At 39.9% G+C, this 24,850-nt stretch overlaps 1 protein-coding gene across 1 annotated transcript in view; it reads right to left on the reverse strand.

Annotated features, from left to right (window-relative positions):
- Nucleotides 1–23,956, reverse strand: part of snx7 (sorting nexin 7) — a 59,129-nt gene extending 35,173 nt beyond the window's left edge. The window contains exons 1-7 of the mRNA XM_073488381.1: nucleotides 23,795–23,956; nucleotides 13,990–14,178; nucleotides 12,319–12,429; nucleotides 10,292–10,450; nucleotides 9,760–9,958; nucleotides 9,364–9,563; nucleotides 8,078–8,164 (exon numbers count right to left, since the gene is read on the reverse strand). Coding sequence (XP_073344482.1) covers nucleotides 8,078–8,164; nucleotides 9,364–9,563; nucleotides 9,760–9,958; nucleotides 10,292–10,450; nucleotides 12,319–12,429; nucleotides 13,990–14,178; nucleotides 23,795–23,878 — 1,029 coding nt within the window. The 5' untranslated portion in view covers nucleotides 23,879–23,956. The remainder of the gene's footprint in view (nucleotides 1–8,077; nucleotides 8,165–9,363; nucleotides 9,564–9,759; nucleotides 9,959–10,291; nucleotides 10,451–12,318; nucleotides 12,430–13,989; nucleotides 14,179–23,794) is intronic.
- Between the last annotated feature and the right edge of the window lie 894 nt (nucleotides 23,957–24,850).

Consider the following 24,850-nt stretch of genomic DNA (forward strand, 5'->3'; position numbering starts at 1 on the left):
TTCATGTTAATTTTTGGTTACGTAATTATTCCAGCACCCGTTTATTTGTTTGCATTAAGTCTTTAAGGGAATAGTTCACTCTAGAACGAAATTCAGTCATTATCGACTCACCCTCATGCTGATGAGAAGTCCGGTGTAGTTTCTTATTCCTCAAAGTGCAGCTGGAGACCCGCGGGGCTACCCTCCTGTAGCAGAAATCCATATAACGGGCGTCAATGTGCCCGAGAGGAAAAGGTCCATAAAACTACACACTGTGAGTTTCAAAGTTTCAAATCACTAGTGCAGGCAGATCCCTCTTGTGTTTGTGTGTCGCTCGGTCGCTCACAGCTGGATTAAATACCGGTGTGTATCTATCACGAGTTCTGTTGATCTTGTCTGGCGCGGCTTCCGTAGTGCAAACGCTGTGAGGGAGACTCATGTGAACGCAGAGCGTGCCTCCAGGCAGATATAGCATAGTGACTGTTTAGGCTAGAAAAATGTACTAAATGACATCGTTTCGAGTAAACTCTGGATGTCACCACTTCAGGACACTTGGATTGCAGCGGACGAGCAGTATGGAGGAATATTACAAAGTTTTTGTGTAGTTTTATGGACCTTTTCGTTTCGGGCACCATTTGCGCTCGTTGTATGGATTTTTGCTACAGGAGGGTAGCCCAGGTCTCCAGCTGCACTTTGAGGAATAAGAAACTACACCGGACTTCTCATCAGCATGAGGGTGAGTCGATAATGACTAAATTTTGTTCTAGAGTGAACTATTCCTTTAAGAATGTTGCTGAAATAGCCTTTTGCTCTGAGAGGAGTAATACATTTGACACACTCAGACAACAGGGTGAGAGCAAATGTTACATATTTAATGTGTAGCGGGAGTATTGCCACGTACCACAACATTTAGAGCCTAAGATTGTGTACTATGACTGTTCTTAGATTAGCCTTTATACAAAAAGACACACAACAAGAGAACACATGCAGGACAAAACAAAGTACACAGTTCAATAAAAATATCGTCACATGAATGAAAAGCACCCGACTCTCATAACTACATGTGTGGTCCCTCCTTAAAGCTGCACCAGTCAATATAATTATTTAAACCATGAATCAAATGGTGATGTGTGAAGTGAAAGCCACCACCACTTAAAATGAATGCTAATGTTGCTCTGTGTTTGCTAGATGTCGAAATAAGCAACTGTTTGTTAACACGTTCCAGTATCAACTTTGCACGGCTATATCATGTCAGTGATGTGAATACAGCTTGTTCAGCTGCCCTTTAAGGGCTATAAAAATCTATTATTTTCCTTTACCTCTCTAAGACCTAGAACAATTTTGGGGGCGCCTCTCTCCTCTGATTCTCCAGTATTTAGTTTGTTTTTACTACCCTATTGTAGCAGTCAGCATCAAGTGCCAGACATAATAATTCAGTAGAACCTTAAAGGTGCTATAAGGGATATTTTTATTAAAATAATTGTTAAAAGGTCCTATTATTTGTAAGAAAGGTTGATTTTTGAGTCTCACACCCAACTCATGAAACACTGTGGCTTTGGGATGGTTGCGTCAGTATTTGACAAGTTGGGAATGAGACTCAAAATCAAATTTTCTTACAAATGGGCCCTTTAAAGAACTCACAGTTCAGTAATCAGTTATAGAATGTTTGGTTAGTAACATGTCTCTCCTCCCCCTGAGATGGCAAAAGGTTACCGCAGAAATGTTGCTCCTGGTGTTTGACACGATGATGTTGATTATATAAAAAATACACAGGGGGCATATTTGATCATCAAATCACACAGGTACTCCTCTTTAGAAAAATTAGTCGCACTGTCTCCAAAAATGGTCACAAAATGCGACTAAATGGTCACAGTCTGGAGCCCTGGTTTTTGACATAATGTCAACTGCTGCTGTTCTCTTCACATTCTGTTGATAATGTTTTTAACTACAGTTCTGGCCATATCTTCAATATGTTTAATAAATGACTCCTTTAAATGTGAAGATGATGGAATGTATTACATTTGCAGCATGACAGGCTCCAATTAATCTAAATGTATGCAAATTTCCTTTTGTAAACCTACTTACCATTTTTAAAAAAAAAACATTAATTGAGTGTGGTTATTCTCCTCCTCTACACATAAAGTTACTACACAGCCCAATCTTGGGAGGGAGTTGGGGAGTTACAAACAAGTGCACATTATGTTTTATAGCACAGTGTAAGTTAGTGGCATCTAAACCATTAGAGCAGCATTACATAACCATTTGAGAATTACGGGAGACACCGAACAAACATCCACTGCATCAAGGAGCCTTCGTTTCAATGAACCAGGTGTTATTATATACAATACCTATTATGATCATTATGTGTATTTCAGCAATAAGAATGAACAGTAAATGTAGTCTGAGACTATGGAGAGCCTAAAGCACACATGATATTAGCTCTCCTCACAGTGCAGATAATCAGATGTTATCATGCTGCTGGATTCACTGAGCCTGAGCGCGGATTAGCTGTCTGACATTTAGACTGACAATGGCATTTAGTCAAGTTCAATAAACAAAGCATGCTTAACATGGGCTTAACCACAACACGCACGTGTGCATGTGTGTGTGTGCACGCGTGTGTGTGTGTGTGTACCATTATTTGTCTCCCCTACAAAAGTTTCCAGTAGTAACATAATATCCAAGGCGGGTTTAGATATGAAGCAGTAAGTGTGTATAGGATATCTTACAGTAGATACAAATGTATTCAGTACGTAGTAAATCACTCTAGGAATTTGAAAAGGAAATGTTTTATCTTGTTTTATACGTCCTTTCTTTAGGTTCTTATGTGAAATACTTCAGTATTGTATTTAAAAGTAAAATTGAGTTATAGCAGTCTAATGTCAACATGTAAATTACATTTGTAGTTTTTATTATTATAGGGTATATATTGGTATCCATGTTTGTTGGACAGCAGTGGGCGGGCTTGCAGAGTAAACACAGCAAACAAACACAGTAAAGAAACTTGTGCTGGAGCCTACAAGTCCGAGGCTGACAGTGTGTTGTTGGTGGTAATAAGGAGTAAAGAAGACACCAACATCCAACATCCAACATCCAACCGGACCCAAATGACATTGGCAGGTATGTTTACATGCTATTTAATGTGCTGCAGCTGAACAGCTAATTAATTATCTAGTCAACAGTGGGAGCACTTTCCTGCACAGGCATAGTTTATGTTGGTTCAGGGGCTCACTGAACCTCCTAGTGGCTGAAACCAGCAATGCATTTTCTATAATACCACAGCACTAATAAAATCTATAACAACATAAGGTAATAATAAAGGGTAAACTAATGATGTGACTGTGATAGAGGAAACTTTCCAGAGGAACCAGAATTATACTTTTAGCTTCTGAAATGAATATTTTGAAGACAGCTCTGATGGAGGTCTGTATTTATTAGAGGATGGGCTGATACTGAAACTGATTATTTGTAAACAAGAAGAGAGATAACCCATATTTGGAACCAATATACATTTGCAGTAAAAATAAAAATCTTAGTGTCAAAGTTGAGAATAACCAGGAAATGTAACTAACTAACATTTTATCAAGTAATGTACTTAAGTACAATTTTGAGGTACTTGAGTATTTCCATTTTCTGCTACTCAATATTTCCACTCAACAACATGTATTTGACAACTTTAGTTTCTAGTTACTTTGCAGATTCACATTATTCAGTGTTGACAGACTATCACTTGTGACGTGTAACCAATCAGATAGTGTTGTGGGACATTGAGTGAGACCACAGAGTTGTGACTACAGACAGAGACAGGATGCAGCATCAGAGCCAAAGCAGTGAATTTTTAAATCAATTTATTTTACCGGCAATCGGACACAAAAATCGAAGATACCAATCTGAAACATGCTGAATATCGGCCCCGATAATTGTAATAATTGTAATAACAACACTAACTAACATAACTAACATTAACTAACATTATTCACAGAACGCTAGATTATCCACATTGCTAATGGATATAGTTGTGATCAGTGCATCACTAACATGCAAATAGCAAAATTTATGTCTTTGTTTGCAGTTTATAGTGTAATCAGTAAAGACATTTATGTGATTAAACTTGTCGGCAATACTATTTAGGCCTATACTTGGAAATTAGATTGTAATCAATATGACTTAAGCATGGGTTAATTTGTCCTCATGAGTAGGGAAAGACCGATAATCGGCCCCATTTTTCCTTATATCAGTATCAGTTATTTTTCTGTCAGATTGCTGATAAAATAAACTAAATTAAAAATGTGCAACTTTGGCTCTGCTGCAGCATTCTCTCACACAATGCCCCGCCCACAACTATATCTGATTGGTAACAGGTCACAGTTACTAGCCTATAAACTGGATAATCTGAATCTGCACAGTAACTAGTAACTAAATTTATCAAATAAATGTAGTGGAGTGGAAATATAAAGTAGCAGAAAATGGAAATAATCAAGTAAAGTACCTCAAAATTGTAGTTAAGAACAGTACCTGAGTGAATTGTACTTTCAACACTGGTTGTTTGAAATGTCAAGACAAAGATTTTCATTTTTACTGCAAATCAATATCGGTCCCAAATATCAGTTTTCAGTCTCTTTGATTTCTAATAATCTGACCTCTACTTATGACTCCGTATTATTTTACCTGCCGTCTGTGCCCTTTACCCTTTTGTTAAACCTGCTTAAATATCTTTAAAAAGAGGACAGTGGTGAGTGTTTGGTGGATGATCAGGCTCATCTCTGGAGAAACTCTAATGGGATCTGTGACTGGTTTATTGTCGGGTTTAGTGTGAATTTGATTGTTATGGTAATTCTTGCAATATTGCATCAATCATTGCACATATTAGTCAGGATATGATGCACCTTCTAGTCCTATTTTTTATTGTCATCCAAGATGTTTCTTTTATACACATTAAAGTTCCTCTAGATTTTTTTTGTAACCTTAAAAGTCCAAACTGTGCCTATGCTTTTCCGCAGTGAATGTTTGTCTGGTGGCTCGTTCAACAAGCTGTGGTGCAGGAAAATCAGTTGTTTCTATTTAGGTCGTAAAAGTACCAACAACATAACATGATTCAATTAAAAGTCTTGCATTACAAATGATACAAAGTAAAACTACAAAAGTAGTCCTGGTGTTTTAACTTTTTTGACAGAACTAAACAATAATGGAACATGCTTTGGTGAATCACACCTCGTTCCTCAGTGTGAGTTTAAATTAGAGCGACACTGCCCCCTGCTGGCTGTGTTGTGTCATGGAGTCATATTCAGTCTGACTCTGGAAAGGTTGACTCATTAAAAAGTTCATAATAAAAGGTCACATAAATGTTGACGGAAGGGAATAAATTAATTCTGCTCTGTTTGAAGTTCAGAAAGATCCTCATCATATTGGTCAGGCCAGTTGTGAACCCCTGCTCACAGATGGCATTTCTGGAGGACTGTTCATATCTTTTCCAGTCTGCAGTCCAGATATGGTAGGGTTAAGATGTGACTGCAGTGTTATGAAGACACATACTGATACAAACAAAGTGATAACAACTAAAGACGTCACACAAGCTTTGTATTTCAGACAGCTCAGTCATGGAGTGTGCTTTCCAGTTATGACTGAATAGATGCAACAAACCAATCCGATCAGCTTTGCTCTGCTGTGTGTCAGTGCATCACTGTGCTGACAATGCCTCAGCCAAACTGACTTTTGGACCACATCTAGAAATACAAGTCCATTCAGCTATTTGTTGGTCAGAAATTCAAGGAAATCCTTGAACGACGAGGAGCAACTGTGGCAGGCTGCCGCCCTTGATGGCGCAGGAAGTCTACTCAAATAATAAACCTTTATTGCAAAATGAAAATGAAACCCAAACTCACAACTCCTCTCAGAATATTATCATTGCTGCGTGCCTTAGCTGCCAAGTTTAATGTTATTAGTGTTAATGTTGTCATTTTCTTTCAAAAAGTGAAGCCACACTAGCACGTCATGCACATATGTAGCCTTTGTTTGCAGTGATACAGGGTTTTTCAGCTTTTTCAGCAACCAAAGCAAATCCAAAATTCTATTTTTCTTATGGATGCCTGACTCTTGGACTACCGGTTCCCAACACTACTGTACTGTAGTGTGATTATACCTTGTTTACAACAAAATATGGTATAGTACTCTTAGAGCTTGACATAACTCATAATCAATATACCTAAACATGAGATCTGTTTTGTGTTTTTCACAGTGGACAGTATTCTTAAATATAGGCTGCTTGTTACTGGCCGGGCTTATGAGATAACCGCTTTCACTTTCTCAGCTGTTGGATACAACAGAGGAGACTGTCTTAACTCTTAATGAGCCACTGCATTTATTAGCTACATTACTACATTACTGCCAGATTAACAACATATACAAACTGATGACCGTTTTTTCCTCTGCTCTGCTCGGATTCACGTCTCTTTTCTGACGCTCTCTTGCTCCACCACACACTCCCTACCCACAGCTCACACGACACACACATGGTGTGCACTTTCTTGTGTTTGTGGTTGTTTATTACAACAGGGAAAAAAGCTTTGCTTGAGAAAAGGCTGCAGGCAGCAAGACAGAAGACTGCTGAAAAAACAGCTTGGGAGATCCATCAGAGTGCAGAGGATGAGAAGACTCTGGTTGTTTTAACTGACCAATCAGTGGTCAGGTACCTCCACAGAAGGGTAATGAAAGAGCAGGACAGCATGGAGTGGTTCTTTTGGTACTATCCACAGCATTTGATAATGGAAACGTTAAAATAGAGTTGAAAATGAGTTAAAAATTCATTTTTTGCAATGATTCCTCAAATATGGTTATCACTTATGATATAGATATGTAATAGAGGCAGGATATTTTACAGTTGAGTAAACAATTTTATTGTTCAAAATGACACCAGTGCACTGAATCAGTCAACTTCACGGGAATTTAGTAATTATACATTACCCTGAGCATCTTTATCTACATTATGATCTCTTTAAGAACGTTTTTGCATTGGCCCATATTGGACAGCATATGCCCTCATACCAGTATAATATCAGCCAACTGATATATTGGTCAGGATCCAGCTAAACCATTTCTATTAACCTTTACCACAAGCCCTGTTCTTTATCCAGAAACACAGGTGGTCCGCCTGATTCCTTAAATGACAACTTCTTACAAATCAACATTTTCTCCAGATAAGAAATAAATTAATGAAATCAAAGTGAGCTCCTTCAGATAAAGCTGAATGAAAGCTGCTGTGTTTCCTGGGCTCTCATTAAACTCAGTGTGTGGCCACGTTGTTGGAAGCAGTAACAAAGGCTTCTGTTTGACATTTCCCTTCTCATTAGTTCAGATCTGTTAAAGGCAGAAGCAGACTGAAATACATTAAAAGGACTGAATTAAAGCCTCTCCACACACACACACACACACACACACACACACACACACACACACACACACACACACACACACACACACACACACACACACACACACACACACTAGTTAAAGCAGGGATACAATACTGTGGGGGTAAAATCTCAGTCCTGCTTCTTCATTAAAATCTCACAGATGGATTCTGACATCAGTGGGGTGAGGGGGATGCACAGCTGCACATCCACACACACACACACACACACACACACACACGCAAACATCTCAAGTAAAGTGTCTAAAAATAGCTTTCTCCTTTGCTTTTCCGAACTTTCCTCCTTCATCCTTTGTCTCCAGACATTTAGAAGCTAGTCATCATATAAAGAGGATATGGGAATTTTCATTACAGCGCGATTAGCTGCTGGGCTTACAGTGTGAAATAATATTGACAGCTCTTACTCCCACTGAGCTGAGGACTGACTTCCAACTGACAAGCCTGGATATCTAGATAATCCTCCCAGGAAGCTCCTTTTCCCCCCAATATGAGCTGAGGGTGGCCCTGTGGGAGAGGCCCCTCTCTGTGCTTCACTTTATTAAAGCTAATCTTGGGGAAGATGACTGGAGGACACACAAACATATCAGTTGGCTCAGAGGAATGCAGGGAGGGAGGATGGTAGGAGTCTGTCTGGTTTCCTGTCAGTGTGTGTGGATGTAAAATCGCACTTACTGCGTCTTGGTCAGCTTTTCTGGATGCCAGGGCCTCACTCTTGGCTTCGAACTCAGCCTGGATGTTGTCTCTCCGTCTCATCACAGCCTGAGACAGACCAACAAAGACTTACTTTTAATGTTTGAATGTTTTGAAGTGTGATTCTACACATTTTTACAAACATTTTTCCAAAGCATCCTAACATCTCTGTGGTCTCTGCTGTAGAGAAATCAATTTAAAGTAATGATGCTGACTGAACTGCGGAGTCTTCCTATCTTGGATGCTTCCAGTCAGGGTGCTTTCTAATTTTGTTTTAGTGACACTCTTTAAATTCATCACATGTTGAATTATATTTATTAAAGCTGAGTAAGATTGTAAAGTAAATGTCTGAAAATTCACAATGGGTCACTGGTTTAAAGTAAACTACTGTCTGTTTGATCCCTATTTTCATCTTCAGTTGCTACCCCCTGCATTTTGTCCCTGTCGGGTTACAGAGGAATAAATATATTTAAAAATGTAAAAAATGCAATCCAGCATTTAAGTCTGGGAAATGATGGTTGTGAACTACGCTCAGTGCCGTAAGTGAGCCAGTACACAGGACCAGGACTTCTACATCTCACCATGACTTTTTCACAAGCTTCCAGTAGTCTTTTCTGCCCTCGCCATATCACAACAGTGAGGCACACTGAAATGTTGCCCTCTTCATTTCGGTGCACATTTGAACCAATTGAGCTGTTCGGATAGAGTGCGCTGTGCCCTGGAGCTCCCGACTCGCAATCTACAGTGATCGTTTTGGCATCTGTTAAATGTAGTCTGTGTGCCACGAGTGAATCAGGCAAGAAAACACACTGATGATCTATTAGAAATAGTGTCACTGCTGTTTGTGATTACCTTTTTACATAGATTTATTTATTCCTCAGAGGAGAGCAGACTCACACACAGACAGAAAAGTTGAAACCTGTCCCTGCAGATCGTCACACACATTACACTTCTAACTTAATTGTTGCAGAAGAAGAAAGGTCCTGCTTTTCCAGGAACACATAAAAGTCTCCATGTGATAAATTAATTTGGTTATTATAGAGAATATGAGCGAATATGTGTGAGTGGAAAAAAGCAGTGGAGCAGAACTGAGCGGAGGAATGCACTTCAGCCAGGCTACCTGGTCCCCTCTCGCCAACATACACAGAGTTGATTAAACCTGCTTTCTGGAACTGGCCCCAGCTGAACATATGGATGAGCAGAGATGTCTCCCCCTATTTTCTGTCATGAAGAGGAGGTCAGATGTGAGCAGTGTGGTCTGGGCTCACCTTCAGGGTCTCAGCACACAGGACGTACTCATGCAGGGCGGGTACAAGGACTTCAGACAGATGGTAAATCTGCTCTTCTGTTTCCTTACTGCACCGCTCCACACAGCTGGCAACACCGTTCAGTGACTCCGCCAGCTCCTCCTCTGACCCCGCCCACTGGGTGTAGGTGGGGCTGTACAGCTTCAACTCATCCACATATTCTGAAAGCACAGAGGAAAAAAATTAAACATGAACAACACAGATGGATTCAACAGTCACAATGATCAAGGATATATTGGCAGAAATGGAATATAATATTCATCATTATGTTTTCATTAGCCAGTAGTTATTATCATAAGTTATGAGTATTCATGTATAATCCCCTGAAACTAACAATAATGGTGTGGTTCAGGGTACCTCTCTGCTCCTTGATGATCCTCTGGGTGACTTTGTCCACAGAGCAGATCTTGTTACTGAAGTCCTCCACATACTCCTGCATCAGCGTGAACTCCTCTGGCCGGCTCCTCAGGCCTCGTACCGAGTTGGCTACCGCTCTCACCGTCTCCCCCATTCTGCTCAGGAAGCCTGGACCCTGTTTCCTGTGAGACGACAACTCCTGCCAGAGTCAATACAATTTTTGTTAAATGTTTACACTGGTCTAAATGTATTACATATAATATGATTTTAGACCATAAATAAGATGTCATAATAATAAGAAAGAAAGAAAGAAAGAAAGAAAGAAAGAAAGAAAGAAAGAAAGAAAGAAAGAAAGAAAGAAAGAAAGAAAGAAAGAAAGAAAGAAAGAAAGAAAGAAAGAAAGAAAGAGAGAGAGAGAGAGAGAGAGAGAGAGTCCAAGTGTTTGGACAGATGCTTTGGCAAAATTGTTGTTAAACTTTCATGCCAATAAATCCCCCTTTGAATTTAATTGAATTGAATTTGAGAGAGAGACCTGTGCTGTGAGGAAGACTTTTAAGTGCTGGTTGTAGGACAGTATGGGATGTTCAGATATCTTGTTGAGGAAGCGGTGCAGAGCTTTCCTCCTGGTCTCAATGAAGTCATCGTTGAAGCGCTCCACCATGCCTTTCATCACAAACTTCTCTGGGAGAGGCTGAGGACACAGGGAGACAAGGCAAGGTGCAAGGCAGATACAGACAACCAACAGAAGATTACAGTTTATTGTTTTTACAACCTAATAGTCGGTTTCTCTGATGTACTTTCATATAAAGTACTATGCGAAAGTTTTAGGCAGGTGTGAAAAAATGCTGTAAACTAAGAATGCTTTCAAAAATGGAAGTTTTAATAGTTTATTTTCATCAATTAACAAAATGCAGTGAATGAACAGAAGTCTAAATCAAATCAGTATTTGGTGTGACCACCCTTTGCCTTCAAAACAGCATCAATTCTTCTAGGTACACTTGCACAGAGTTTTTGAAGGAACTCGGCTGGTAGGTTGTTCCAAACATCTTGGAGAACTAACCACAGATCTTCTGTGGATGTAGGCTTCCTCAAATCCTTCCGTCTCTTCATGTAATCCCAGACAGACTCGATGATGTTGAGATCAGGGCTCTGTGGGGGCCATGCCATCACTTCCAGGACTTCTTAATCTTCTTTACGCTGAAGATAGTTCTTAATGACATTGGCTGTGTGTTTGGGGTCGTCGTCCTGCTGCAGAATAAATTTGAGGCCAATCATACGCCTCCCTGATGGTATTGCATGATGGATAAGTATCTGCCTGTATTTCACAGCATTGAGGACACCATTAATCCACCAAAACTCCAACTCCATTTGCAGAAATGCAGCCCCAAACTTGCAAGGAACCTCCACCATGCTTTACTGTTGCCTGCAGACACTAATTATTGTACCGCTCTCCAGCCCTTCGGCGTACAAACTGCCTTCTGCTACAGCCAAATATTTCAAATTTTGACTCATCAGTCCAGAGCACCTGCTGCCATTTTTCTGCACCCCAGTTCCTATGTTTTCACGCATAGTTGAGTCGCTTGGCCTTGTTTCCATGTCGGAGGTCTGGCTTTTTGGCTGCAACTCTTCCATGAAGACCACTTCTGGCCAGACTTCTCCGGAAAGTAGATGGTTATACCTGGGTCCCACTGGTTTCTGCCAGTTCTGAGCTGATGGCACTGCTAGACATCTTCCGATTTCAAAGGGAAATAAGCTTGATGTGTTTTTCATCTGCTGCACTAAGTTTCCTTGGCCAACCACTGCGTCTACGATCCTCAATGTTGCCTGTTTCTTTGTGCTTCTTCAAAAGAGCTTGAACAGCACATCTTGAAACCCCAGTCTGCTTTTAAATCTTTGTCTGGGAGAGACCTTGCTGATGCAGTATAACTACCTTGTGTCTTGTTGCTCTGCTTAGTCTTGCCATGGTGTATGACCTGTGACATGAAACTGTCTTTCACAACCTCACCTTGGTAGCAGAGTTTGGCTGTTCCTCACCAAGTTTTAAGCCTCCTACACAGCTGTTTCTGTTTCAGTTAATGACTGTGTTTCAACCTACATGTGAAATTGATGATCATTAGCACCTGTTTGGTATAATTGGTTGATCATACACCTGACTACAATCCTACAAAATCCCTGACTTTGTGCAAGCGCACAAAGACTGCTTTGTGGGTCTTTATAAATACAGACCAACAGCAGAGGCGTCACTACTGAATTCAATTTCTTTTAATTGAATCGAATCATGACCTTAAAATTAAAAGACAATTTGAATCGTGAATGTGCATATACTGTACAATAAACGTATTCCAATTCAGATAAGTTGTTGTAACCTGTCCTAATGACTTAGAAGATATCAAAGTTAAATAAAAAAAATGTCATGTCTCTTCATGTTGATTCTCATACAGTGCAAAAATGAATGAATGTTTAGTGTGTGTGACGTGTGATGTGGTAATCATCCAAAACTGGTCCAAGTGGCAGCAGCACAGAAGTGTTCAGGAGATGATGTTGTAAGCTGATACATACATGGACAATTAGTGTTGGGTGGTTTTCTTCCAGTCTGCTTCGGAGCCACAGGAAGTCCTGGTAGCGCCTCCGTACCTCGTACTCACTGGAGTCAAACTCGCTCCGTGTGGTCTGGAGAGAGTAGTTGCAAATCATTACCAAGACACCATAAAGCTTTATCCCTGGTATGTCAGGTGGTGGTAGTGTTGTCATGACAAACATACATGAGCCCATATTTATCAAGCGTACTGGGATTTGTCCTAGGAATTGCACTGAAAGTTAAACTACTGTACGACTAAAACACTCCTGACTAAGAGGTTGAAGAAACATGTACATAGCAAAGCTCTGACCTCCTTTCTACAAATGTTTCATCCCCCCTCTCCCCATTTCCATCACAGTTAGATTTACTGTTAGGTCATTTTGAAACAAGACTAGCTTTGTAAAGCCTTACTGTTTTTCTGCTGCTTTGTGTACAGTGAAGCAGAAAAATAAATCTGTTGCTTCGCCTGACAACATGGTAAATTGTAAATGGACTGTATATCTGGCTTTTCTAGTCTAAGTGACCATTCAAGTGCTTTTAAACTCAAGTCAGCATTCACAGACACATTCATGCACTGGTGGCAGAGGCTACCATGCAAGTCACCAACTGCTTATCGGGAGCAATAACCATTCATACACACTCACACACCGATGGAATAGCCACTGGGAGCAAATTGGGGTTCAGTATCTTTCCCAAGGACAGTTTGTCATGTAGACTGCAGGGGCTGGGGATCGGACCACCGACCCTCCAATTGGTGGATGACTGTTCCACCTCCTGAGCCACAGCCACCCCCACATAAGGTTTGAAGCAGGGAATCCTAAACTAATGATCAGAAACATTAATGTTTAAGGGGCAGTTCTAATAACTACCTTCTCTTGGTTATATTGAAGGTGCAAGGTATTATTTATTCTACAACAAAGGGCTGTACAATGAATGCAATGCAAAGTTGTCTTTTAGTATCCTTTGGGCTCTGTGCCGAGATCTCACTTCACTAATGTCACTGATGCTCTGTAGATGGTTACCAATGATCTTGTGGGCAGTTTTAATCATCACCCGCTGTAGAGTGGGTAGAGAGTAATGTGTGTAATAGTATGATGCAAAAAATATGCAATTTGCCCAGTAGACTGTAAGTGAATACTTGTCAGCCATTTGTGACTGTCAAATTATCGTCCAACAAAGCTGTGTAGCATTGTTTTTTCCAGGACTTCACAGAGTGGTGGTGAATCAACTGAATCTGCATGATATCTAAAGGCAGAACTATTGTTTGTGAATGAATCATCACTTCTGCAAAGCTTCAACTTCCTTGTTACAAAATTACTGAGACTGAGGATCTTGGTTTTAGCAGAGACGGCATGTGTTTTACTTGTTAATGGTCTGATTGCAACAAGGTGTGTCACAAATATTACATTTCTGCCTTTGTGGCATCTTTTAATAAGAACATGGTCATTCAGCATTAATGAAAAAAACATCTCTCTTCCCAAGCAAAGTTCTTTCTGACCATGATCTTCTGCAGCCCCTAACAGATTAGCACTACTCTGCAGCTCTCCAAAATATCAGCAGAGCTAGAAATAATTTCCTGAGTTAAGAAAGCTGATAAAATGCCTTTACTCTTAGGCCTCTGCATACAGACATGTACAATACAATATCCTCACCTTGGTCACAACTCTGTACATGATGAAGGTTTCAATGGCAGTGACATGGCTCTCTGGGTTATCGACGGCAATAAAGAGGTCTTTGGTGTTGGCATCCAGCTGCTCCTCCTCATCCTCCTCCAGTCTGTACTGGTTGACCATGGAGCTAGGAGAGTTGGGCATGGGACTCCCATCTGCCAGGGATGTGTTCTGAACCAATGAGAGGATGCTACTGTTAGCCAATAGTGATGTCCACAGCAAACACAACTTCCTTAAGGCCTGTCACTTTTACTGTGTGAACAACAGAGTGCATAACCATGAAAGTCTCCCCATTTGTATAATTCATTGAATCACTTCTACACAAACAGGTTTACAAGTTTCAAGTTGGCCAAAAAGAAATCGGGTACCAGACTGGTACTCTGTGTGAACTCTGTTTGGATCTGTTGAAGCAAATTGTGACATTCAAGCAAGTGACATTCTTTGCAGTTTGCTTTGACAGTCGTACATGGGGGCTTGACCTGATTGTAGTAAAAACCATCATAGCAACCTCTACCAGACTTCTAGAACCTTTTGGCTGCAGTGTCACGGAAACTGTATGACCTTCCTACCAAAATTTGATTCACGCCATTGCACCCAACAAATCCACTCAAGTCTGAGATTTGAATTTCAAGTCAGCCCTACAACCTGCCAAGAACAATAAGCCTATGTTCTATCAGATGTAAAGTAGGCTGGCTACTGATATACAGTAATTATTAACTCTATATCGCATTTACTTGAAAGGCCTCTAATTTATCACACACAGTAGGTCACACTATCATAAAGTCCTGTATCCTTTTTTCCACAGACCCAACCAGCAGTGTAGCCAAATTTGCGCTAAAGCTAAAAGCACCCATCAATAACATAGAATTCAGTAAAGGTGTCAGGGCAATGCTATCAGTGCTCTGATCATTTTAGGGCTCCTTGGTTACACTGTATTAAAGTAATAATTTCATTTATTTGCTTACCAGTAGAAGTCAGATGAGAAGATTGATACCATCCTCATGTCTATCTTAACGTAACAAAATCCATCTGCCAGCACCTGTCAAACTCAGATATTGACAGATTTTATATTGTTTGTTTAATCCATACAAAAATCCAAGTATAAAAACAACAACCCAGCATTTTATTGGTGGCTGTTTTGTTCATTTCTTGGCAGGAATAATAACCTTCCAGTTTCCACTGGTTGGCTACAGGAGAAATAAAAACTGGAGTCAAGGCGTGACTTGGTTAGACTTTATCAACCCAGCCCAGCAGAGATTTGAATACCATTACAGCAGGGCTACCTGCTTTAAACACGCAGCATGGTTTCACTTTGAGTGGCCAAAAGTGCCATTAGAAGAGCTCCACAAGTTTTTCTGGCCTTCCTCTGATATTTTAGGCGGTTGTACTAATCTATGGTTCCAGAGTTGCAAAAGGTACTTTCAACCATCATCATCTTCTTTGAATCAAATTATACACAGGAGGCTACACAACTTTTTACAGTAAAAGCAAGGCGTTTTTGTCAGAAAAGATTACATTTTTTCCTGCTCACCATTGCTGTGTTTAAACAACTTAGATTTTGTTTCTGTTTTCTTTTTATTGAAACATTCTACATTAAAGAGACTATATTCAGATACACACTATAAGTGGATATTTTAAAATCTCCTTGAAAGCACTTCATAAATACAAGGACTGGGCAGCAAAATCAATTTTTTTTTCAACCAAATGCCTCAATATCAATACTGCAAAAATATTTTGGGATGACTATTGGACTTAAATGATAATTTCCAACAAATCATCATCAGTAATGGGGAAAAACAAGTATGAGAACAAGTAGAAGAGTCTGGTAAAATAATAAAATGACATCACTTTGCTGTTATACATCCTTTTAAACTAGAAATACAGCATCACTGTTGTATGCCTCTGCTTACCAGTCAAATTACTGTTCCAGAGCTGTGGTGCTGAATAATGGCCAGAACAAAATAAATAAAAAACATAGATTACCACATTGCAGTGGTATGCCCTGGCACATTAGGTCAAGTTGCTGTTCCAGAGCCATGGTGCTGAATAAGAGCCAAAACATTTTTTGCAGAATATTGTGATGTCACAGTGCATTTAACCTCTGACCTTTTGGATATCAAATGTCATAACTTCATCATTTTATCCTATTAGACATTCGTCTTTCAAATACTATCGTAATTATCGTGTGAATTTCTGAGTTATGGCCAAAAAGGTGTTTTCTGAGGTCACAGCGATCTTGACCTCTGACCTTTGGCAAATAAATTCAAATCACTTCATCCTTGAGTCATGCTGGACAATTTTACCAAATTTAAAGAAATTCTCATTTTTCAATGTGTTTCTGCGATATTGGGTTCATGAGAAAATGGCGCCATGAGGTCATAATTACTTTGACCTTTGGCCACCAAAGTCTAATCAGTTCATCCTTGGGTCCAAGTGGCAGGGACAAATGGACAGCGAACCCTAAAACATAACACCTCTTTGCCAAGGCAGTGAAATGACAACACTTAGACATATCACAATATAACAATAACCAAAATCCAACATGATATATTGCCTCATATCACTATAACGATACAACATTGATATATTGCCCAACCCAACGGATCTCTCCAGTAATGAAAACTTTACAGAATAGTCACCTAAAAATGAGATACAGTAGAGTGTATTAATTGTTCAGCCGTACAGTATTAGTATATTTTGACTGAGAAATAACAACTTTCTGAACAGAAATGCAGATACTGTATGTTTACGGTCATTAAGATCAAATATATTACACACTACAGTTATACTATAATCTTTGCTTCCAAAATGTGTCTTTCATTGCATGGAAAGACACATTTTAAGGAGCTAATAATTATCATTTTAGAAGCCTTACTTCTATTACTTTCAGAAGTAAGGAATTTTAACAGTGATACACCCAGTTTATCTTTGATTACTAACTCTGGGAGCCATCTGGGGCCTGTGGGCACATTTTCAATTTGCAGACCTATCCAGATGGTGTGTGGGGTAAGAATTTAACAGTCTAAATATGCTCAGTAAAATTTGGACTGGATTAATCCCCAATTAGTCCATTCCCTCTCTTTCACACGGTGTGCTGTACATTCAGCGATAAAGATTAAAACTGTTCTCTATTTTCTAACCCAGAGCAATTTACAGCAGTATGATCAACAGTAAAATAAGATTTGATTCCAAGATTATAGATTAACATTCCAAGCAGCTGAGAGTAGAAAGACCAGCAGTGATAGCACAAATGTCACTAGAAGAAAGGTTAGGCGTTACAGAGAGGAGAGGAGGAGAGAGAACCAGAGTTTCTGGTGAGTGCTGAGTTTAGTAAGAGGTTGAAGGGGTTCTACAGCTCTGAAATGATTCAAGTAATATATTCACTGACTTCAGTGAACTTGCCCCCAGAAAACAGCATCCCTCTCCACAAGTGAGAGAGTCAGACAGTGTCCTGTTTACTGATGGTGATTATGTAATTATGTAATTTAGAGCAGAAAACGTAACTGTCACTTTCCAGGATGCATGGTGGGTCAGGATCCCAATCACAGCACATTATAACTGCATCCATATGATAATAAACAGTCAGCAGGTACATGTTCAGATTAACAGGTGGACACTGGGGGGAAACACGTTGAACAAAACACAAAACAGTCATCATCATGACGTGTACCATCACGCCTCTTTTGGATCCACAGCGCTGGCTTTCTGTGTGAATTACACACTGGTTTGTCTTTACACCAGAGCTGCCTGGCTCTGTGTGAACAACAACAGCGGAGAATTGGCGAACCGCCACTGCGGCGATAATGCAGCAACTCTGTGTGAAAAGGGCAAGTGACTCAGGCACATGGTCATGCTCACAGACTAGGTGATGTTTTAAAGTTTTACAGATTTCAACCCTGAAACTCTGACCCTCTCCTGAGAATTATAACGACAGGCAACCAAGTACATAACTCAAAAAACGGCCTAGTTTTTAACATATAATATCATTTACTGCCATTCCTCTAATTGTTTCACAAGCCATTAATCCTAAAAATTCAGTGAAAAATTTAATTGGTATGTTTTTATGTGGTCAAGAGATTTTTAAAACTTTGGACCTTGAGAATTTTTTCACTGGAAGTTTATTATAGGTGCAGGTATTTCTTTAAACGATTATAATGACATTGAAAAAATCACTAACTCTGGGGTTATAATGGCAACAAAACAGGTTGCCAACTAATAATAAAGTGGCCATATTTAAGATACTATGTAATATCAAATGCTGACATCTGTCTGACTCATTTGTAAGCACTGGCCTTTTCACAGTGGATTTGTCACATTCAAATGATACAGTTTATGCAGCTTTAAACTTTAAACAGCAGTGAACCATAAGTGTGCTGCCTGCAGGTCTGTGTTCTGTAACAACAGCTGAGATGCTGCTGTGGTCAGCAGACAACCCAGAGCCCCACTCCCTTACACTGCTCCACACTAAAAGGATGATGACAAACACGACAATTTCTCCCCCCCAGTTAGTCTTGTTATCATTCGACCATACATCTGTAGCAGGGAGCCCTCACCCTGTTTCTTTTTCTGGGAAGTCCTGACACAGCTCAGTCTGTTGATGGATACATGGCAGCCCATGGTCTATTTCTAATTTCTACTGAAACCAACTTAAGTTTATTAAAACCAAATAATATGGAGAAACGAATAGCTACAACTAACATCTATTTCTGTGATGAACTGGTTGCTATGGTAATAGCCGAGGAGAGGATGAAGCAGTGACTTCTACCTCTCTTTCCAGGCACCACAAATTTCATAGTGCATAGGCAGAGGGAGTCTGAGCTGGTGAAAAAGTTGTGATAGCGCCATATGGCTTTTTGCTGCACATATATTACATTTAAAACATGTTCAACTACCTGAGCCAAATGTATCCACACAGTTAAAAATAACTGTATTCACATCAGTGCTTCAGCTTTGTCAGTAGTGGATCAGTTGTTATAGTAATAGAGTTAATGAGTTTCAGTAGAATTGGAGCCCTATAGCAACATTTATGTAAATCATATCCATTACATACAGTGCATTCAGAATGTATTCAGTAAAATTGTTTAAATCAATTTTCTTTCCTCGTCAATCTACACTCAATACACCATAATGACAGAAACAGAATTTCAGAAATTTTTGCAAATTTATCAAAAAGGAAAAATGGAAATATCACATTGACATAAGTATTCAGACCCTTTACAATGACACTTGAAATTTAGCTCAGGTGCCTCCCATTTCGCTTGATCATCTTTGAGATGTTTCAATCTCCACCTTGACTGGAGTCCACCTGTGGTAAATTCAATTGATTGGACATGATTTGGAAAGGCACACACCTGTCTATATAAAAGGTCTCACAGCTGACAGTGCATACCAGAGCAAAAACCAAGCCATGAGGTCGAAGGAACTGCCTGCAGAGCTCAGAGACAGGATTGTGTCGAGGCACAGATCTGGAGAAAGCTATAAAAAAATGTCTGCTGCATTGAAGGTCTCCAAGAGCACAGTGGCCTCCATAGTTCTTAAATGGAAGAAGACAGAACCAGAACTCTTCCTAGAGCTGGCTGCCCGGCCAAATGAGCAATCAGGGGAGAAGGGCCTTGGCAAGAGAGGTGACCAAGAACCCGATGGTCACTCTGAGCTCCAGAAATCCTGTGTGGAGATGGGAGAAACTTCCAAAAGGACAACAATCACTGCAACACTCCACAGATCTGGCCTTTATGGTGGAGTGGCCAGACGGAAGCCTCTCCTGAGTGAAAGTTCGCAAAAAAGCACCTAAAGGACACTCAGACTGAGAAAAACAAGGTTCTCTGGTCTGATGAACTAAGATTGAACTGTTTGGCCTCAATTCTAAGAGTCATGTCTGGAGGAAATTAGGCACCGCTAATTGCCTGCCCAATACCATCCAAATGGGGAAGCATGGTGGTGGCAGCATCATGCTTTGGGGGTGTTTTTCAGCAGCAGGGACTGGGTGACTGTACAGATTTACAAAGTACAGATTTATCCTTAATGAAAACCTGGTCCAGAGCGTTCAGAACGTCAAACAGGACAATGACCATAAGCAAATAGCCAAGACAAAGCAGGAGTGGCTTTAGGACAACTCTGTGAATGTCCTTGAGAGGCGCAGCCAGAGCCCTGACTTGAACCCAATAGAACATCGCTGGAGAGACCTGAAAATGGCTGTCCACCGACGGAAAATCCCCAAATCAAGGTGTGCAAAGCTTGTCACGTCATACCCAAGAAGACTCAATGCTATAATCGCTGCCAAAGGTGCTTCAACTAAGTACTGAGTAAAGGGTCTGAATACTTATGTCAATGTGATATTTCAGTTTTTCCTATCTAAAAAATTTTGCTAAAATGTCTAAGATTATGTTTCCGCGTTGTCATAATGGTGTATTGAGTGTAGATTGATGAGGAAAAAACATAATTAAAATGATTTTAGCATAAGGCTGCAACATAGCAATATGTAAAAAAAAAAGTGAAGGGGTCTGAATACTTTCTGAATGCACTGTATATTCATATTTACTAGAACTGTAAACCCAACCTCACTGACATCAATAGTCACTCAGCAACTTTATTCATCTTATTTGGGGGTTATCAGAGACAACTTTCAATCCAACTTTCTAGTATTATCTTTTCTCAATAAGTATGTGAACATTTGCACTAAATGTCATGTGCTGGCTGTGGTTTCTTTTAAAATATATTACAATGCTTAATAAAGTATTTATTTTTGGTCAGATAACTACATATATGATAGCTCATAATATCAGCTGTCTAAGGTCATAAAATCTATCAATTCAAAACTAATTTGTGACCTGTGATCTGGAGATCAACAGCACTCATGTGCCTTGGACTGGTCACAATAAAAGGCCAGCCTAACCCCCTGATTACACCGGGCCCATCTCGGTCAGAATGCCACAATGTTTAGTGGTTGCATTGCCTAAAAACAACTGTTATTTAAATAGCAGGAAAACAGAGGTTTGTGGACACCATCACTCCTATGTTCAGCCTGTTGTCATTTTAGCTGGTAGCATAAACATTTGTTTAGCTATCCAAATGCTGACATTTGTACTGAAACTTGTGGGTGTGTTTTGTCTGTGACAGGATACCCTGCACCGTGCAACACACCTGACGGGCAGCTATGAGGAGCTGTCGGGCAGTGGCCTCTACATCCCTCATCGCCTGGATGTGAGTGCTCCTTTTGTGGTGTAGGTGATGAATAGAAAATGCTCTGCTGTTTACTTGAAATTAATGTAGCAGAAACCACAGCCATAGTTGGACATTTCCTGTAAAATTTCAAACTAGGATGGTGAGTGTCATATGCTGTTCAGACTGAAAAGCTCCTCAATCAGATGTGTGATATTGGGCTATATAAAGAAAATGATTGTGACTTGCTTTTTTTTCTTTCCTTTCTCGAAAACCAGCAAGCACTGATTTGGTCTTTGCATGTCCAGACAAATTTCATCAGTTTTTTACGTTACTCATAAAAATTGTTTGAATATTTTAATGATTGTAATTCAATCTGATGAAACTGTAACTGCACTTTGAAATACTCTCATTGAAAAGCTGTTGGAAAACAGTTTAATGTAACCTAGATGTCCAAAAAACATGGTCATATGAATTTTAACGAAAATGTAGGGCCGTCACCAAATCAATGTTCCCTGGGATGTTACAAACCGTTTTCTTGCTGGGAAAGTATTTCAAAAGAGAATTTAATTTCAGCAATGTCTTACTTGAGGCTGAAATAACAGTGCGATTACATGCACAGTAACCACACTACAGTGGGCCTTCTCCAGTAAGCCGATTTCTTAACCATCAAAAAAACAAGAAACCAGGTTTAGAGGATGAGAATATATTGATTTTCCCAGCTAGATTTTTCCTTAAGAAAGCAAATTTCTCTTCTTTATGTTACATATGCACATAGCAAAGTAGTAAAGTAATGAAAAGTAACATCTGAGCGTCACAGTTGTTCTAGACAGTGATCGTGTTTCCACAGGCTGTGCCACAGCACATTTCAGCAATTAAATGAGATGTGCATTGAGAATCGTTTTGTGAAGTGTGTGTGTGAATGTTTACTGAAAGCGATTATGTGATATACTTTCGAGCAAAAAAACGTATCACTTTCCATGATGGGTCAGGATCTCAATCAAAATACATTATAACAGCATCTATATGATTATAAACAGTTTGCTGAGACATAACAGGCTAAACCCCCCTCCCAGATCTCAACGTCATGACGTTTACCATCACGCCTCACTTGGTTACGCAAGGCCGTGCTGTATGAAATGACACAGTGGAGCGGCTTTATGCCGACGCTGGCTGGTTCAGTGTGAACAAACAAAGGCAGTGTAGAGGCTAGCCTTCGTTGCGGGGCTATTGCAAAGTCTGAGTTATAAGACTGTGAAAATACATCATTATAAAGACTACAGAGCCAACAGTCGCATTAGTGACGTTGTCTCATTGAACAGTCACCAAAATCCATAACTTAAACATTGCAGAGCTGCTCCTGTATATTAGCAGCTCACAGAACTGACCAACTCTCCTTTCACATAACTGCAGTTGTCAATATGAGCAGATTTACTGTGATTTTCATTTTTTTAGTACCTTTTCTGAGCTGAGGCCGCGGCCTTGTTGGTGTTAGTGACGTGTTGAGCGAGACAATGTAGTTCACTGAGCGGTTTAACACAAACTGAAAATTATCTTTTAAATTGACAAACATCATATGTTTGATTCATGACACGATTCAAATGGTATAAAAAATGTAGTTGTCTCTCCCTATTGACTGCTGTACAATTTTTTTTTTCAAAAATACTTCTCACGAGGTCCACTGGAAGGACTTCGGCTCTCTATACTGACTGCAGCCCTGTACCTGAATATGGAGCCTGACTCTTGATTTGCAACTAAATAGACCAGAGCTGCAGTTGCTCCAGAGTGAGACTGTTTGAGACCCGTTGTTCACATTCTGACCTGAATTAAGGCCAGCACAAAAACACACACAAAAAACTAAACGCAGAATAAAGTCTTTCTAACCATGATCCTCCAATTGTCTTGGTGATGTTGTACCCTGAGTACACCTTTGACAGTATCACATTAGAGTCAATGCTCTACATGTGGACATTTATAATTTGGCTAGTAGAGGATGATGAAAAAGAATCCACCATAAAAATAAGTAGTTGTTACAGCCTACAATAAATATGACCGGCCCTATTCATGCGACTTCCCTGCATGCAGAATGTCGCACCAAATCACATATAGAATGCAATTTATGGTTATTATGTGCATCATACACAACTCCTAAAACATAACTCTGGGACTTTATCAAATCTTCTAAAGGATTCAATTCAAAACAGTGTTCCACCTGAATGGTTCGGTCAGGTTTAAAGACATTTGCTTGATTAACAGGTGAATCTAGCTGATGGACTTATAGGTGTGTTTCATCTGGTGTAAAATGCTGCAGTTAAGCAAAGAAACACTGAATTATTTAAAAACTGTAGGGAGTTTGGCAGTCGGGTCCTAAGGTCAGCTCATCAGCTGATGCAGGAAATTTACTAAGTTCCTTCCTGAGGTGACAGTGTGTGGTCACGATGTGCACCGCAGACTCTGACTACACTCTGCACGGGCTGGAGAGGACATGAGCTTTCTATTCTTCCACCAGTTCCAGTTAAAGCGGGTCTGTCAGTGCCAGGGTCAGATCCACGTAGCGACAGAGGCACTGGGACGGTCTGAAGCTGAGCGTCCGAAGCTGTCGCCTTGTTTTCGGCAGTTTTTTCCTTACCTTGCTGAAAACCTCCAGGTCGTCGTCCTCGTCCAAGTCCAACATGTTTCCTGAGAAGTCCGCGGGGACGGACTGTCCACTCATCTCTCTCTCAAACTTTGTGAAAGAGCCGAGCTCATGAGACAGACCTGAGAGGTAAACTTTAACCACAACTTCAGCAGCACAGAGACACTGAGGGCGGCCCAACGGCACTTCCTCTCAGAGTTTTCAAAATAAAAGCAGTGCGTCTACAATGGCCTATTTTGATCATGTTAAAATCATGCTTGTGATCAGAGCTGTTGTGTAAACTGCAGATGCTTCACAGATTTAAAAAAAAAGGTATTTCTGAAAGCTTGTACTGTTTGTTTTGAACGTGTGTGTGAGTGGAGTCTCCTCTTTGGCCTCCCGATTTAATATTTAGGTTTTTCATACTGTGGTGTACGACTAATTCTAAATGTATTGATTGTGACACGGGTCGTAATATAGTGTGATTCTACCATATGCTTCATCTAAATATTAAAATGTCCATTTTTGTATGAGTTCTGGATCCTTGGAAATATGATAGGATTAACTTAAATTCATTTTTGAATTAATTTAGCAATTTCTCCTGTGCTATCTATTTATTTATCATTCAAACTAATTTATCAAAATATTCCTTACACATGTACTGTGTTTATTGTTCGGCCAGTATGTCACAAACATTGGTTGGGCCTGAGAAAAGATTATTTTTGCAAAAGCAAGTCCTTTAAAATAGATTTCTGTTGGTGAAAAAAACAGGCACTTCCGGAACAGTGCTGGCCAGCTTTACTGTTGACGCAGCTGAAATGTTGAGAGCGCAGATACGGAAGTATCAGAGCAGAAATCACTCCCTGCATTCAGCTGGGAGGAGGAGGAGGAGCCAGAGGAGCCAGAGCAGGTCTGGTTAGGAATTTTTCCACGAGACTCGAACCAGTGGAAATAAAACCTGAAATAAAATGCTGGAGATATCTTTTACTGTAACATCACCTTCAGTAAAAAACAAAAGAAAATTAAAAAATAATGATTAGTGTGAAACAAAAAAGAGAAAATATCTGTGGT

The sequence above is a fragment of the Pagrus major genome, chromosome 19 (assembly GCF_040436345.1).
Source record: "Pagrus major chromosome 19, Pma_NU_1.0".
Taxonomy (NCBI): Eukaryota; Metazoa; Chordata; class Actinopteri; order Spariformes; family Sparidae; genus Pagrus; species Pagrus major.